Source organism: Labrus bergylta, chromosome 16, assembly GCF_963930695.1.
Source record: "Labrus bergylta chromosome 16, fLabBer1.1, whole genome shotgun sequence".
Lineage (NCBI taxonomy): Eukaryota > Metazoa > Chordata > Actinopteri > Labriformes > Labridae > Labrus > Labrus bergylta.
This window is the reverse complement of record NC_089210.1, coordinates 2,751,803-2,769,267: the sequence shown is the minus strand read 5'-3', so window position 1 is coordinate 2,769,267 and position 17,465 is coordinate 2,751,803. Positions and strand designations below refer to the sequence as shown.

At 43.5% G+C, this 17,465-nt stretch overlaps 1 protein-coding gene and 1 long non-coding RNA gene across 2 annotated transcripts in view; one reads left to right on the top strand and one right to left on the bottom strand.

The window, feature by feature from the left end:
* LOC109994117 (xylosyltransferase 1) overlaps positions 1-17,465 on the top strand; it is a 32,208-nt gene that overhangs the window by 9,674 nt on the left and 5,069 nt on the right. The window contains exons 2-10 of the mRNA XM_020647291.3: positions 799-1,336; positions 4,594-4,766; positions 4,880-5,082; positions 8,888-8,968; positions 9,079-9,295; positions 10,115-10,291; positions 13,116-13,384; positions 16,056-16,251; positions 16,440-16,776. Coding sequence (XP_020502947.1) covers positions 799-1,336; positions 4,594-4,766; positions 4,880-5,082; positions 8,888-8,968; positions 9,079-9,295; positions 10,115-10,291; positions 13,116-13,384; positions 16,056-16,251; positions 16,440-16,776 — 2,191 coding nt within the window. The remainder of the gene's footprint in view (positions 1-798; positions 1,337-4,593; positions 4,767-4,879; positions 5,083-8,887; positions 8,969-9,078; positions 9,296-10,114; positions 10,292-13,115; positions 13,385-16,055; positions 16,252-16,439; positions 16,777-17,465) is intronic.
* On the bottom strand, positions 11,216-13,203 carry LOC136183064 (uncharacterized). Its single transcript, XR_010668888.1, has 2 exons — positions 13,071-13,203; positions 11,216-12,896 (listed from the first exon to the last, which is right to left on the bottom strand). It is a non-coding gene; the product is annotated as an uncharacterized lncRNA (long non-coding RNA).

Genomic DNA, 17,465 nt, shown 5'->3' with positions numbered 1-17,465 from the left:
GCGTAAGTAACCCTTTTCTCAGTCTCAGTCCTGTGTGAAAAGTGAAAGTGGTGTTGTGTGAGTGAAGAGAAAGACGTAAAGTTATGTCACAAAGGACTGAAGTAGAAGGAACGAGTAAAAATGCCTTAGATTCCAGGACCTTCAGAAAGTGGTCTCAGGCCGGTTTTAAGACTAAGACTACAACACTATGCTGCCTTTGTATGGATTCAGGTAGAGAGCAGCTTACCTCTGTAGACCATGTCGTATCAGCATCGATATATAAGTTTATACTACTGTGTGTGTAAAGGGGTAAAAAGTACTTAAAGTCTTTCTATGTGATTTTTCACACTTAAATGTAGAAATCAAGTATCTCCTCTGAAAATAACTCTGTGAGTCATGACTGTCTACAATGGGTGTAACACCCGAGTCCCACTGTCTGTGATGTTTTCAGAGTTTTCAGAGTCCTATCTTCACTTTGTTTACATCGCCCGGACGGCCGGCTGACTCCTCCCCTCGTGTATAAAAGTTGTTTAATTGAGGGACTAGAGAAAAGAAGAATAACATACTGTACTCACTGCTTAACTGTGTTTCTAGATCACGCTCATTTCAGGTAAATTTACATGCAGTGTGAAGATACCAGCATAATAAAGATCGCTAGCATTAGCATGCTAACACAACAATGCAGTGCGAGTTGTTTTGGTTTCATGCTGGAGCTCAAGGGCGACATCTGCTGGATCAAAAAATCACATATAAAGCCTTAAGATAACAGGAAGTCATTGTTTTCATTTATTTATACTGGTTTTGTCCTCTCCCTCACAGGACGTCTACCATTCCCACCGGCCCAAAGAGAAACTCCGCCTCGACAGCAACAACAACGAGAACTCCGTCCCTAAAGACTTTGACACCATCGACAGCAACAGCAACCTCGGAGCTCGATCTCAACGCCAACGGGTGCCGGTCCCAAACGCCAAACGAAAACTGGAGAAGGCCCAAGAACGGGGCATGCTGGGAAAACCCGCCAACGACGTCCTCAAGTACCCCGCCGTCCAGCCCAGGGGAGCCGGCCACAATCACAACCGCACCACTCTCGTCCGGAGGCCCCACCCCCAGGTCCCCACCAGCTCCGCACCAATCCAAGGGTCCAATCGGGATCCGTCGTTCCTCCAGGTGAAGAAGTCCGCCTCGCTGGAGCCGAGGAAGGAGCAGCCGCAGTGTGAGATCAGCGGGAAGGAGGCCATCTCGGCGCTGTCCAGGGCGAAGAGCCGCGAGTGTCGGCAGCGGATTGTGGAGGTGTACTGCAAACACAAGGAGAGGGCGTTGATGCCTGAGAAGGTGCCTCGCTTCTGCCCCATCGAAGGTGAGACAAACACACACTTAACTAGATGATGAAGTCATGATAAACACTGTGGACATTTTAAGCTACTGAGGGGGGAAAAAAAGTACCAGAGACGGGCAACAAGACAGCCCTCCAAAAGTGAAGCCAACACATTTGGCACTCCTTTCACGGACTCGCTGCAGTATTGGTCATTAGCTCCGCCTCCTCCATGTTAACATACAGGACAAACAATAAAATCAAAATTCACATCAAATTAATTTTCCTCAGACATGATTTTTTTTTGTCCTCAAAGATTGTTCTTATCAAACTGATGTAGTGTCATAAAAGCCATCGGCATTTAGATTTCCCAGTTTCCCTAAATGCATCAGAAATGATCGGTCTGACCTCCATTCAACAAACAAACATTTTAAAGATGTATTTTTTGATGTAGAGAGAGGACAGTGGATAGAGCTGGAAATCAGGGAGAGAGAGAGTGGGGAATGAAATGCGGTAAAGGAGCCGCAGGCCGGATTTGAACCCGGGTCGCCCACTTGAAGGACTACAGCCTCCACACATGGGGCGCGCACTAACCACTGTGCCACCAGCGCCCCAACAAACAAACATTTTAAACGTTGTTTATTTCTCCTCTTGAGGACAGCGCTGACAAAACTTGACTTGTACCTTTTTTTTTTTTTTTTTTTTTTAGAAAATCTGCGTCATGATGCTGGTTTTTTTTTTTTTTTCAGCAAACTTAAAAACCTGAAAATCACAAGAAAAACTGATTTTCTATTTCAGGTTCATACCGCTGAAATAATCCAGATTTGGACTTGGTGGTGGCCCATTTCTTTTTTTTTCTAATGGAGAGCTGAACATATTCCCCAGTGAAAGTAGAACATCGAGTTATTGTACGCAGTTATTTCAGATGTGCTGACCTTTTTCAATTTGAGGGCTGGTTAACTCCTTCATGTTAGCAAAGCCGGTGATTGAGCGAGTCAAAGAAATGACAGAGTGAGAGAAGGAGAGAGCAAAGGAATCACAAAGGGAACAGTTGGCTCCTTTGAAGTTGGGGGCATATTTTTTTCAAAATTCACCCTTTGAGAAACTTTTTTTTTTTTTTAACCCGCCACGTGCCGGTTTCCGCACAGAGGCGGAGGCAGCCAACTTTTTTCTATTCATGGACCGAAAGCATGAATGGACACGGGGAGGATGATACTCATCCAGCGTAATTACTCTCTAATTAAATAGCTTGTAGGCTTATTTTTGGAATAGCTGACTAATGATTTAGTTGTAAGCAAAAGCTCTCAGAACCTCCCTGGGCCAATTGAGGTTTAATTTATATGATTACAGGTTACTTGGACGAAACAGTAGTCATTAAATCCACAGACCAGCGACGCATGATCTGGTTAGAGTCCGACTGTACTCAGTATTTTACAGAGTGAGATCTGTGTTTCTGTGCTCATGTCTGCATGAAAGTGTACATCCTTTACATGTGCGCGACATCGCTGCCTCCCTCTGCAGCGCTCCACCGAGCTGCCTGATTACAGTCATTCCTCCTCAAACTCCAACCCTCAGCACGTCCCGGGGAAGGTCACTAATTAGACCGAGCAGGCCTCAACCCATGCCCTCTTTTAGAGACAGCAATGATGATGGAGAAGCTTTTGGCTCGTCAGAAGTTTTTTTGTATATACAAGAAGCAGATTTAGCTCAGGCAGCCTCGGAAAACCTGAATTCTTCCAGGAAAGAAGGGAAGTGAAGATAAAGGGCGAGAGTGGAGAACGGTGACTCATAACCTCGAAAGTAGAATCTTTCCCGCTAACCATTTCTAAGATTTTTTGATGACGAAGTGTCTAACAACGGTGCTCTGAGTTAAATATCACAAACTACAGACGGGATACAGTTGGGCTGCGATGATGATGTTTGATTAATCTGTTCCATTTATTTTTATTGTCCAAGGATATACAAACAATTTGGCACTGATGTCTTACAAAATATATTTAAAAGAAAGACAGAGGTGCAAATCCAAAACGGTGCTGAAAAAAAAAAAAAAATCTTCTAATTTGTATTCTTCTTCATTTCTTAGAGGTTTCTTTACATTTTAATTTCTATAAAGTAGAATCGAAGAAGCCTTTGCGTATCCATTTCATAAGAAAGGTGTGTAGCAGAGCCATCACAAACTTCGAAGGTACCGAACATGTACCAACACTTTGCCAGCGTGGAATTTAAAGATGGCAGTCGGTGGTACTGGATTGGCTTTTGTGTTTGACCAATCAGCGTACACTGATGTGTGGACCAATCACAGAGCACTTGAAAGTCCCTCTTGTGCTGGGAGAGTACCGACTCTGAAGCAGGAACTAAAAACGGTTCCTCTTAACTAAAGTAGCTCATAGTTCCTGCAGGGTTCCAACAGTTCCTGGAGGTCTAAAAACACCTAATAACAGAGGAGAGACTTGTTTTTTGGGGTTAAACATTTCATGTTGGAACTGGAACAGAAAATAAATTGTGCTGATGAGTTAAAATATAACAGTGTTCAGATTGCGCCTATCCCCACACATATCCTGTTGACCCGACGCCTCTGCATGAACTTCTGCTTTTGCAGGAAACCTTTGCATGGCGCTGCTTTTCTTTGGATTAAAGTGCACAAACCTCCATCCCTCCCCTTTTTGATATAATTTATAAAAGTGTGGTTCCCCCTTTGCCTTCTTGGAGCTGACTCTGCAGGCTGCTGTAGTACTCTGTATTGTTTTTTTTGCAAGAATAAAGAACACAGAGAGACAGATCATTGGTCGAGAAGATTTCCAACTGGCATTAGAAAAATAAATAGAATTTCTCACGACTCCTTTACATTTTTCTATGTTTTCTTTGTGAATTTGAGCTTGGAATAAAGTAAATATAAAGCATAAAGAGAAATTTAACCGAGGCGTTCGGTCACTAAGAGGGGAAGTAGAAGTGCAGAGACAACTTTTGTAACCCATAGTAACAACAAGCGCTAAAGAGAAGTGCTCTGAAACTGAGGCTGGGGATGTCTCAATACCAGAAAATTAAACTTTGATAAGACACTAGTAAAAAAACAAATGACGTTGATACCTGTTTCAAAACCACAGCAACAATAGAAGAAATCCTAATCATCCAATATTTGGAATTTCTTGTTTTTAAAAATGAAAATATAATTATGATTATCGATGGATGAAAAAACAAGTTCTTAGCATCTCAGCACTTTTTCCAACAGAGCCTGAAAGCATCATTCAAGTTGCATCATGTCGTATGTTTCTGGAGCTGAAGCCCTTGTCTCCTCCGTCCAGGTAAAGCTAACGTGAACATCCAGTGGGACGAGGACCCCTCGGCTGCTGCCCGGCTCGTTCCCGCGCGGATCGCCTTCGTCCTGGTCGTCCACGGCCGAGCCTCGCGTCAGTTTCAGCGTCTCTTCAAAGCCATCTACCACACCTCGCACTACTACTACATCCACGTTGACCAGGTGAACCCAGCGACCAAAAAAAAAATGTTGATGTCATTACCAGATTCACTAACTCCTCGATCGATCGTCTGATAATGGACTCACCTCTTATCATCTTTTTTTCTTTTTCTCAGAGGTCCAACTACCTCCACAGAGAGATCCTGTCTCTGGCGGCCCGGTACCCCAACGTCAGGGTGACTCCCTGGCGGATGTCCACCATCTGGGGCGGGGCCAGCCTGCTGACTATGTACCTACGCAGCATGGAGGACCTTCTCAAGATGGCCGACTGGTCCTGGGACTTCTTCATCAACCTCAGCGCTGCAGACTATCCCATCAGGTGAGAGACTGAGCCGGTCCAGGAAGCGAAGGGTTAATTATCAGTAAACAGTCAGCTGACTTTTCTCCAGTTCCAACGCGTTCTCCTCCATGTCGGCTGACGGTTCAATATTATGACATAAACACACGACAATAACTCAGACAGGAAAGCAACTCCCATGATGCATCTCACAGCCCCAAACATTTATCAAGTACCTGCCCACCTCAGCTAATCAAGACGGTAGCTCCCCAGTCATTAGCCGTACAACAAGGCAGGAAGGCCCGCCCCCTCTCTACATTGACAGACATGCAATACAACCTCTCAGGGACAGTGTTACTGGAACAATATCTCCAAAGCCACCAGAATCCACACACAAAAATGGACACCACAAGGGACATTTAGGTCTGCTGCTGAATAAAGTTGGTATTTAAAAGGAAAAGCAATTTCTATTTTGCAGTAAGTGAAAGGCGGAGAGTCTCTACTACTTTGAAAAACTTGTGAATGTCCTCTCTCATGGTCTTATGGGTTTGGTGTGGGTGGTTCTGGAGGTTTGTTGAAAAGGGTTTTTGTGTCATTTTGTGTTGGAAAATACCAAAGTTGGCCAACACCCAAAAGACGTTCAGACCCGGGCAGTGTTAGACTCGAAGCTCCTGTGTCCTGCAAGGTGACATGAACGTCCTGTCAATGGAGTCTTGTAGCTGCGGAGGGAGCGGTGTTATGGTTGTTTTGGGTTAAATGAATCGTACATTGCAAAAAGATCTAAGCTTGTCAGAAGTGAAAATGATCTCAGATCAACAGACTCTAAATCAATAGAAGCTTGGTTCCTCTATTGCACCGTGTTTTATCCCTTTTTGACTGAGGGGGGGATTTATTTATTTATTTGTCATGTTTGGTTCCTGCTGAACGTCACATCGATTCGTGTTCAACACTGTGGCAGCTAAAGACCACTAAACAGTGATCCTGCAGCCCTGTGCGCCGCCTTGTTTGGTTTGTTTAAAGGTCTTATGGATCAGGTTACCGGCGTCCAGCAAGACCACAACTTCATCGACTGAGCATGGATCGAGGGAGTCCATGTAGCGCTGAAGCAGAGCCCTTTAATGGCTGCCCTGCTGCTTGGGGAATTGAGGGGGGGATCTGTTGTTGTAGGAAGCGCTTTGGCTGTGATCATTGGAGATATTGACTGATGGTTTATTTCACAGTGTGGAAGGCAAGAAAAGAGATGGCATAATGAGGTGTTGTGTTTTGGCTTATCGATGTGTTTCAGCTGGTGCACAGATGTTGTCTTTCTTCACTCGGCTGTTTGCGGCACCACATGTCAGCCGGCTCTGATTGCTTTCTATCTTTTTTTGGGCGGCTGTGGCCTCAGTTAGGAGAGTCGGTCGGGGATTGGATCCCCAGCTCCTGCAGCTACATGTCCGATGTGTCCTTGGGCAAAGACACTTAACCCCAAGTTGCTCCTTCTGCTTTGTTGGCCGTGTATGAATGGATTAGTTACTACTGAAGGACACAGCAGCCTCTGCCATCAGTGTGTGAATGTGTAGGTTTGACCTGCGGTGTAAAAGGGCTTTGAGTAGTCACAAGACAAGCTCCAGTCCATCTTTCTTTTGGCTGACTCGCAAGTACATTAGTAAGTTTAACATACTAAGAAATCGGCTCCATTGGGCAGGAACTCATTTAAGTTTGAGGCAATAAAATCAGAGCAGTTTAATCGTCTTACTGGGCTGATTGGAGCCGTGGTGGTTTAGCTCTGCCGCCTCAGAGCAAGAAGTGTTCCTGGTTTGAATTCCCCCGTCGGACAGGAGCCTCTCTGTGTGGAGTTTGCATGTTTCTCCCTGGGTACTCCGGCGTCCTCCCACAGTCTAAAGACGTACTCATGAGGTTAATTGTTGACTCTTAAATGGCCCGTAGTTGTGAGTCTGTCTCTCTGTATGTCAGCCCTGTGATTGACAGGCAGCCAGCCCAGTCCAGGGTGTATCCCCGGCTCGTTCCCAGTGACAGCTGGCATCTGCTCCAGCCCCCGCGGCGGCCTCGACTGGAACAAGTGGTATGGGTAATGGACGGATGGATTCAGTTAAGAGTGATTTTTAAAAAAAACAGCAAATCTATCTTTAGACTGGGGAAGATAAACCCCCCCGACAATAACTCAACCAAACGATTGCAGATACATTATGTGAAAGTTTAACATTTCAAGTTCTTCTTCTTGCTGTTCTTCTGAGTGCTCATCATAAGGATAGTAATATAAGAACACACACACACACACACACACACACACACACACACACACACACACACACACGTACTCACTGATCTGCTCTCCTCTGTCCTCACATCAGAGTGACACCCTCGCAGCTAAAATCCATAACACAGCCAGCCACAGCATTAACACAACCATCAATAGCTGTGACATCATGAAGGTACATGGAGAGTGAGTCAATGGAACACTTAGTGAGTGTGTGTGTGTGTGTGTGTGTTTTAATAGCTGCTGTATGTTTCAGGAGTAGGTCACTTGCACTTTTTTAAAATATGAAACCTCAGTGAACTCCGACAAAAAAAAAATTCCACTTCTTTCTCGTTGTGAACCACATGGCAGCTTTACCAAGCATTAAAAAAATATGAAATCTGAATTGTCAAGCATGTTTCTGTCTGTCTTTTTTTGATTCAGTGGGACATGTAGAGTCTGTTTCATAACCAAACTTAAAAACTACATCTGTAGATGAGCGTCCTCAGTCAGATTTAAAGTGTGTGTGAGAGACTGATGAACACAAACATGCCCACAAACACACACATGCATGCCTGCGGTTCGTCTTAACGACTGTAATCAAATGTAATCAAAGCGATCCGTCTGTCTGTCTGCTGTCCTGTCTACTCATTGGTGCGACACCGGGACCGAGACGTACATGTGCTTACAGCTCACACTGCATGCAGGGGGGGGGGGGGGATGTGCTTCCTCTGCTCCAAGACTCACACACACACACACACACACACACACACACACACACACACACACACACACACAGCTTTACTTTACTGTTGCTGTTTTTCTCCCAGTTGGAAGAGGAAGCTAAATAAACTGGTCCAGCTGTCCTGAACACACTTACATGAAGCTCTTTGAATTCCCGTTAATGGAAGATTGTTTTACATTGTTTGAAAGAAGAAAGTGCATCGGTTAATAACATCCTGCTTAAAGAGAAATCCTCCCTTAAACAGTGTTTAAAAACAGTGTTTTTAGGGTTTTATTATACCAGACAGTAAGATGTTTTCAGAGGAGATAAAAGGGTAAATAAGGTCCAAATTTAAGATTTTGCTGAAACCAATGGACCCTCTCTGTTTCATTAGTTTACAGTCAAACACATTTCTTGTACAAACAGAAACTCTGACCTGAATATTGTGCAGAATTTAGGATCAATGAAGTTGTTTTCTTTACGTCTAAAAACAGATATCTGGATTAGAGTGACGAGTTTGGAGCACTCTGTTGTCAGGAGATTATTGACCATTTACATCTGAATGGCTTTGATTGTATAAATTGGCTGTATTTAAAAAATCAGACCACCTTTTGTCGGTTTGAAATGCCTTAAACCTGCATTCTTTCTAATGGCCAGAGGGGGCGACGACACTGACTACATACAGAAGTCTGGTTGAATTGAAAGTTTTTTGCATTACTAAGCCTGACTCCTCATTTGATTAATGCCTCAGTAAGCTTTTCCCTCATGACCCCGTAAAGAGTCTCAACTGCTTCTTCAAGTCTTCTTCAATACAGCTTGATGTTATTTTTTGATGTAAGCCTGGTTGTCTGAGTTGTTGACTGTTTGCCGTCGTCTTCCATCAGGACCAATGAGCAGCTGGTGGCTTTCCTGTCTAAGTATCGCAACATGAACTTCATCAAGTCTCACGGCAGAGACAACGCACGGTAAGAGTAAAAACTGCAAAAATAATGAGCTTCATTTTGCAAACATTAAAGACTTGCAGTCTATTTTTTCTCTTTCCAGTTTAACACTTGATCCTCTGTGTCCCCCTCAGCTTCATCCGTAAGCAGGGTCTGGACCGTCTCTTCCTGGAGTGCGACACCCACATGTGGCGTCTCGGGGACCGCAAGATCCCTGAGGGCATCGCGGTGGACGGAGGCTCTGATTGGTTCCTGGTAAACCGGCCTTTTGTGGACTATGTGGTGAACTCCAGAGACGAGCTGGTCAGCAGCATGAAGCGCTTCTACGCCCACACACTGCTGCCAGCTGAGGTAACACACACACACACACACACACACACACACACACACATGCACTGGAGTAACCCCTCAGATACAGTTTAAGTACAGAGGGAGAGTTTGCTGGTCTCCTATAGAGGAGTACCAGCTGATGATTTCAAGGTAATCCACCTGGTGGTCATGGATGGTATCACTCTCTGGACTGATTTTAGCCCTGTTCACACATGCACTGCACACCTGAATAATTCCTGACATCATCATTTTGGGCTACATGTGTGAATCCAAAAGACCGTTTTTTTGCTTCCTAAGAAATGTATGTTGTTTTTATGTCACGTTTATGTCTGAAATCCACTTTTAGCATTCCTAACAACAAAACAGAGATGTTTTAAAATTCCTTCCTTTGGTGTGTGCAAAGAAGCAAAATATTGAGTTAAATTAGAAGTGATGTGATGAGTGTGGGGAAATTGTTCAATGGGAATATAAACTTGATTCTACGCTTTTCATGTCAAGTGTCTTATATCCAAAAGACTGGACACTTTAATTTAAACTAAACCACATAATGATGTTAAAAAAATGTTAATAATTAGATTTTTGTGCAATGGAGATAGTGTGAAGGAATTTTCTTGCAATGTTTAATAACTGAAAACAAGGAAAGGTATCGATGTCCTCTGATTTTTACTGGTTTCATTCAAGTTTTAAATTCTGGTATAGTGACAGTTTGAGTCTCAGTTGGCTGGAACACAAATCTGTCCATGCTACGTCTGCTGCAGTCGCTGCTGAAGTAGTGATACACTCTTGAAAAATATGATGTATCTGAATTCCTCATTAATGTTTTTCTGTCTCTTCCTGCAGTCGTTTTTCCACACCGTGCTGGAGAACAGCGCCCACTGTGAGACCATGGTGGACAACAACCTGCGGCTCACCAACTGGAACCGCAAGCTGGGCTGCAAGTGTCAGTACAAGCACATCGTGGACTGGTGTGGCTGCTCCCCCAACGACTTCAAACCCTCCGATCTGCCACGCTTCCAGGTAAGACTTTTTTATTTTTATAGAGTCTAAGCAGCATCGTCTCTCGTTAATTCTTAATACTTACATTTGCAGCAAAGAGGCATTTTCCTGAGATGCACAGATTTTATTCTTTGACTTAAAGACATCAGTGTGAACACAAAAACTTACAAGAGGCATATGTTTTTACGTAAACTTTTTTGACTGGGGCACTGGCTTCTGCAGGGGACGCATGAAGTTTGTGGGCACATGCACACAAATCATTTCTTTTTTACCCTTTCTATCCCCACTTATGATATGTACTTATAAGTAACCCAACCTGGCAACGTATACCTTCTTACATAAAGGCAGGACCATGATTCAAAGTACAGCGATGGTCCTTTAAGTCCTCAGTAGTCGTTGTCTTAGTCCTCATTTGTGCAATGACTCCCTCGATTTAAAGGCTTAATATGCAATTTTTTGATCCAGCAGGTGTCGCCCTTGAGCACCAGCATGAAACCAAAACAACTGGCGCTGCATTGTTGTGTTAGCATGCTAATGCTAGCGATCTTTATTATGCTGGTATCTTCACACTGCATGTAAATTTACCTGAAATGAGCGTGATCTAGAAACACAGTTAAGCAGTGAGTACAGTATGTTATTCTTCTTTTCTCTAGTCCCTCAATTAAACAACTTTTATACACGAGGGGAGGAGTCAGCCGGCCGTCCGGGCGATGTAAACAAAGTGAAGATAGGACTCTGAAAACTCTGAAAACATCACAGACAGTGGGACTTGGGTGTTACACCCATTGTAGACAGTCATGACTCAGAGTTATTTTCAGAGGAGATATTTGATTTCTACATTTAAGTGTGAAAAATCACAAATAAAGACTTTAAAGTCGGATGAACACAAAGACACAAACATCTCTCTGATTCGCTCCTTTTAAAGAAGAAGTACCCCTTATACTCTTGACTTTGCCATGACAACGGACGGCCCTTTATTCTCTCAGACTTACTTTAAACTTCTCGGTTTTCACAGTTCACTATTTGTGATTTTAATTTGGATTTTTTTTTTTTGTGGATCAAACATGATGATGCGTCTGCGCTGTAACAGCTGGTACAGTAGAGACCTGCCACATATATCACCGCATCAAGGGGTCATATAACTGTACTCTTTAGTCCTCCTGTTCTGTCCAGCCGTCCCCTCTCAGGCCCTCAGTGGCTGAACACCAGAATAGCTCCATATTCACAAATTAGCAGTGCTGCTTTTACTTGCATCAGGCGGTCCCTGGCTCCCTGTAACGACAGACCTGAAGACAGCGTCTGTGGTGGAGCTGCTGATGGTTTCTATAAGAGGAGCTGATCCTGGAAACAGCTGTGCTCTTCAGGCAGATAGTATTTTTAGAGCTTTGTAGCTAGCTGGCTGCCGCTGAGGTTTTATAAGGTTGTTATTATCATAATGCCGGGGTTTGCCAGCTAGAAAGGCGGCTCAGAGAATGTAAGGTCAGGAACATACTTGTGCTGAATATACAATACACACACTATTTCCATCTGCTGCTCTGGCTGTGATGTGACCGTACTATACTTAGTTCAAATAAAATAAAATGATAGAGATGTCTTGAGTTTTCATCAGAGCAACACATGGCCCGTCCTTATGGTTTGTCTCAGGCACATTAGTTTTCATTTGGATGAGCCGCCTCGCTGCAGACGTTCAAACTCTCCTCCCCGACTTATAGAATATTTGAGAGGGTATTTTAAAAGAAGTGGCTTCAGATGTTTCTGAGAATCATTTACAATACAGTGATCCAAAAACGAATACAAACTAAACTTAAACTAACAACGCTGCAATTAAACTGAAATGTAAAACAAAAAGAAGAGGGATGGATGGATGGATGGATGGATGGATGGATGGATACTTTATTTACTCCCTGAGAGAAAATCAGGTGCTCCCGACTAAGTTAAAACATTGAACAAACAGTGAAAACAGAAAATATTAAATGATAAAAACAAGACACCAGAGTCCTGAATAATTAAAAAACTGCACCGACTAAATGAACAGATAATTAGAATACTGAAGGTCTCTGCAGTCCTAAATAGTTTGTATTATTGCACCGATCCCCAGAGTGTTTAGGAGAGAAAGGAGGGCAGTGACGTTCCTCCCACAGCTCCAGTCATGAGCCTGTGTGTTATGAAACTATGAAACTACTATGAAAAACTTCCAACTTGATAACTACTAAAAAAGATTTTTTTTAAAAGGTTCAGCGTTGACTCAGTGAAGCTGAATCGGCTCCATCAAGAGAGCAGCTGCTTGAATCATATTTGGCTGACCTCCTTCGTGCAGAGTGAAGGAACAAGTCCCCCTCTGATCCTCTAAACGAGCGCCTCCTGACTCTGTAACTAGTGGTCAGCTCTGTTGTGTCAGGACGCAGGTCGTTGGGTTTCAGTCCCAGAGAAAGCCGGCAGTAAGATCTGACTCCGCTGAAGCCTGGTCAGTCCTCGAGGGTTTTTCTTAACGATGAGGTTTCATGGCCGCTGGAGCTGCTGGGGACCACCATGAGCTCTGGGTTTTTTTATGTCACACCCTCCTGATGACATCATCCACCACACCTTTCCCTCCTTCTCAGTCGAAAAGCCTAGTACCTTGGTTTTCCTGGAGATGTAGAATAAACGTTTGTCATATAAATGTGGTCGTTGTTAAAATGTAGAATGACAGTTTTCATGCAGATTTAGAAAAAGGCTAAACTTTACTGGCTAAACTCCTGGATCAAAAAAGTTGCACATCCTTTTAAGTTATTTCACTGAATTATAAATGTTGTATTCTCACCGCGCTCGTCCCTCCTTGTCTCTGTCCGTCCGTCCTGACCCACAGCAAGCATCCAGACCCACCTTCTTTGCCAGGAAGTTCGAGGCCAGCGTCAGCCAGGAGATCATCAACCAGCTGGACTCGTACCTGTTCGGGACGTACCCGGCGGGCACCCCGAGCCTCCAGGCGTACTGGGAGAACGTCTACGAGCAGGAGACGGACGGCCCCGCCGGCCTATCGGACGCCACGCTCAGTCACTACCACGCCTTCGCTCGGATGGGGCTTTCCCGCGCTGCCAGCTCTCTGCAGGGACATCCCAACGACAACAGCTGCAGGTATGAACATTTTAAACCAAAGATTATTTGAGAGCTGGGTTTGGTGTCATGGCAACAATGCAGTCAGTTCTGGAAAGAAGAAGTACATCCAGAGTGCCGGATGAATAACTGAAGACAAACCCAAAGATACTTTTTAGGAACGAGTGATCTGAATAGGCCTCACATACATGTATTAGTCCTCCCTGTCCTGAGTGTGTGAGGTTGTTGTGTCAGTTAATTTGAGTTTTTGCAGAGTAACTGTCTGAAGGGAGCGAGTAAAAAAATGTCTTTCCACCAAAACTAACCACCGCCTATATTTTGTGAGTCTAAATTAAATATAAAGATAACGGTAGCTTGTCCCGGGATACAATCAGGCTACAGTGTCCGCTCAGACTGGATTTTTCCAGCTGTGTGTGTGTGTCGGGTGGAGACCCACAGTAGGTACAAGGAGGTACTTGTTGTTAGAGTTTTGGAAGGGGACTGACTGGTGGATGGAATGGGGTGGGGGGGGGAACATTATGGGAAGTGTGTTAGTCTGTGTGTGTGTGAAGGGGGGAAACGGGGGGGGTGGGGGGGGTTTTTAAACAGGTCGACTCTGTTTTCCTTCAACCTGTGAGTCTAGTCGAGCAACATCTAAGAGCACGTCCACACTAATGTGGGGGCACGTTTAAAAACATGAGCTACATGTCAGACACGGGTCCATCCACATCGCTAACTTAAGAAAAGTTTTCCTTCAGGTGAGCGTCACAGAATAAAAAAGACGGTTAAGAAGCTTCTTCTTTTGCTTTGGGAAATACTAAACTTGCGCACTAATGCCAGCTGCTAATAAAAAGTAGAGTGGTCATGATACCAGATCTTTAAAACCTTGATACGACTTTTGTAGAATTCAAACTTTTTTTCATATTTACAAATCCAGATATTCCACAAATACGATTTATCAGCAAAGTCGATTTATCGCCCAGCCCTAATTTAACCCCAGGAGCACAACATCTGAGGTAGAGCCAAGGAACGGCTGACCTTTGACCTCAATGCTATCCTGCTGGTGTTTCCCATGTTAACAATTACGAGCACTCAACAAGATGGTTCAGCCGAGGTTAAGTGGAGTGTCAGGATGAATGGTCATGACATTTGGTGATCCTCTGACTGGGTGTATAAATGTCTGAGCCCACACTTCCTGAAAATCCATTTCATAGTTCGACTTCACTCGAGCTGAGAGCGGCAGACTGATCGACAGACCTGACTTTGGATTCATGCTGCCAGCGCGGTTAAAAATATCTGACCCTGCGATTGTATTAGGAAGTGTGATGAAGCGGTCAGCCAGCTAGCTTTGGGTTTAGCCAGGTGTCCTGAAATAGGTTCAGGTGGAGATCCCCATGGTGCACCAATAACTTAATCTAAAAGCTAGCGTATGCAAATGTTACATCTTTAAAGTCTTTACACAAATCCAGTGTTCTTACATCAAAAGAAAAATGCAGCATCTGTGGATGTTGTCAAACCTTTTATTAATCTGTTAATTCATTTTTTTCACACTCATTGGATGGCCTACCTGCCCGCCAGTGTTCAACACGTTAGAGCTAGTAGCTAATTTCAAAACCTTCGACCATGAAGTTCTCCATTCTCTCCTCAAAGCTTTTCTGTGGACGACTTCACCTCCACATGTCAAACTAAGCATGTGCAAGTGGTCTTGGGAATTGCTGTTTCTGTTTTTATCCAGTTAGACGATTTAAAATCTGGTTCAGTCTAGATGGTTTCTGCAAAGTGTCCTACCAAAACTTTAATCTAAGGGCAGCAGATCCAAGCCTGCTGCTGACCAATCAGATGACATCAATGAGCAATTACTCGGACAGGATCCCAAGAAGGACAAAAAAGTGACACGAAGGATAAATATTTTTTTAAGATAGTAGAATGTAGAATGGCTTTGTTTCTCCAGGCTTGAAACTCTCCACATCCGTTTATTCAAAACAGAACTTCTTATGAATAATAATATGGTTTACCTCCACATTTATATTTAATGACAAATAAAGCTGCTTTTTAAATTTAATCTACACTCACCCTTGTATTCCCTCAGGATGTCAGCCTATCGGGAGGGTGTTGATCTTCTTCCTTTTTTTTACCAAGCAGCTCAGAGTAACATCAGGAAAGATGGTGAAATCTAAATAAAATAAAGAAAAAAGAATTCAAACAGTCTTTGTAGGCGTGCATGATTTTTGATTCAACACGTCTGTCAGGTCGAATTTAGGATGTTTTTCTAATCTTCTAAAAAAAAAAATATATATGACATATACAATAATTCACATCTTAATCACAGCCAACGCATCGCCCTGTTTTTATAGCTTTAATGGTATTCTATTTGTAGGTAAGGCCAGTTTATTTATACAGCTCATCTCTGCAGAACAGCAATTCAAAGTGCTTCACACAAAACAGCAAAAACATCACGACAAAGGGAAAAAGAAACATTTAAAAAAATCATTAAAACCATTAAAAATCAAAGAGAAGATCAAATAAAAACGGCAAAAATCAGACCTGAGCCGTCTGGATGGTTCAAAACAAGGAAGGTCACTTAATGTTTCGACCTTGATGTTTACAAATCAGTTTGTTAGAAATGTTTTAATCCAAATACTCCTGCAGGTTTGTTAGCTTTTCTGCAGCTGATTAGTCTGAGTTCAGTGTGTTCTGTCTGGGTCTCTCTCAGGTACGTTGCAATGAGCCACCCGGTGTCGGTCCACCTCTACTTCCTGTCAGACCAGTTCCAGGGCTACCTGGTGCGTCATGTGGCCACTAACCGAGCCTCCACCCAGCTGGAGACCCTGGAGACCTGGGTGACACCCAGAGACCACTTCGCCCCGGCTAGCCCCGTCGTCGCCAACAACAGGCTGCAGCACGTCCAGGTCACACACACACACACACACACACACACACACACACACACACACACACATATATTTATAAAACCTCCCCAACACAGACCTCTGACATTTTCTTATATGAAGAAAAATCGAAAAATATTTTTCAATCAAATGTTTAATCATGTTACTAAATAGTTAGCAGGTGATCCTGACCCTCTTCTCTCCTTCAGGTCGGGACGGACTGGGATCCTAAGGAGCGCCTCTTCAGGAACTGGGGGTGTCTCGTGGGGCCCGAGGACGAGCCGGTGGCCGTGCAGCGCTGGAGCCGCAGTCAGACCAACCTGACGGCGACCGTGGTGTGGATAGACCCCACCAACGTCATCGCCGCCACCTACGACATCCTGGTGGACGCCTCCGCCGAGGTCACCCACTACCGGCCGCCGCTCACCCTCCCGCTGAGGCCCGGCGTGTGGACGCTGAGGGTGCTGCACCACTGGAACCCGCTCGGCCAGACCAGCTTCATCGTGACGCCGCTGGAGTTCCGCCGACAGCAGCCGATACTGCAAGGTGAGCGATCCAAAGATAAAACGCTTTTCTTAGTCTTCTGACAACTCAGAGCGCTTTTACAACACCACCAATTCACACACGTTCATACGCTGCCACAGAGCAAATTGGGGTGAAGTGTCCAAGGAGACATCAGACAGGAGCTGGAGATCGAACCCCCGACCCTCTGGTTAGGCGACTTGTGTAAATCAGTGTACTTCTTGTGATGAAAGATATCAGGGACAAAAAATGACTAAAGTATAAATAAATAAATGTTGGGAGAAATGCATACAATAATGTATAAATAATTGAATAATTAAATAAATGCATCAATAAATATATATATATATATATATATATATATATATATATATATATATATAAATAAATGCATCAATTCATATAAAAAATTTATATATAAATAAATATATTCATATATTTATTTATGTATTTCTGTGCCCATGTTGTACAAGGAAAAGTAAATATGTAAATTAAGTGGCCGTCCTAACATTACTGAAGTAGGATTGGTCCATTTTGAAAAACAGACAGAAGCAAATTTACATATATACTTTTCCTCTTACAACCTGGACACAGAAATAAATAGATGTATAAATGTAAAAATACGGAAATAAATTAATAACTCAATTAATGTGGAAATGTATGCATTGATACATATATAACAGAAATATGCTAATAAATGAATAAATACATGT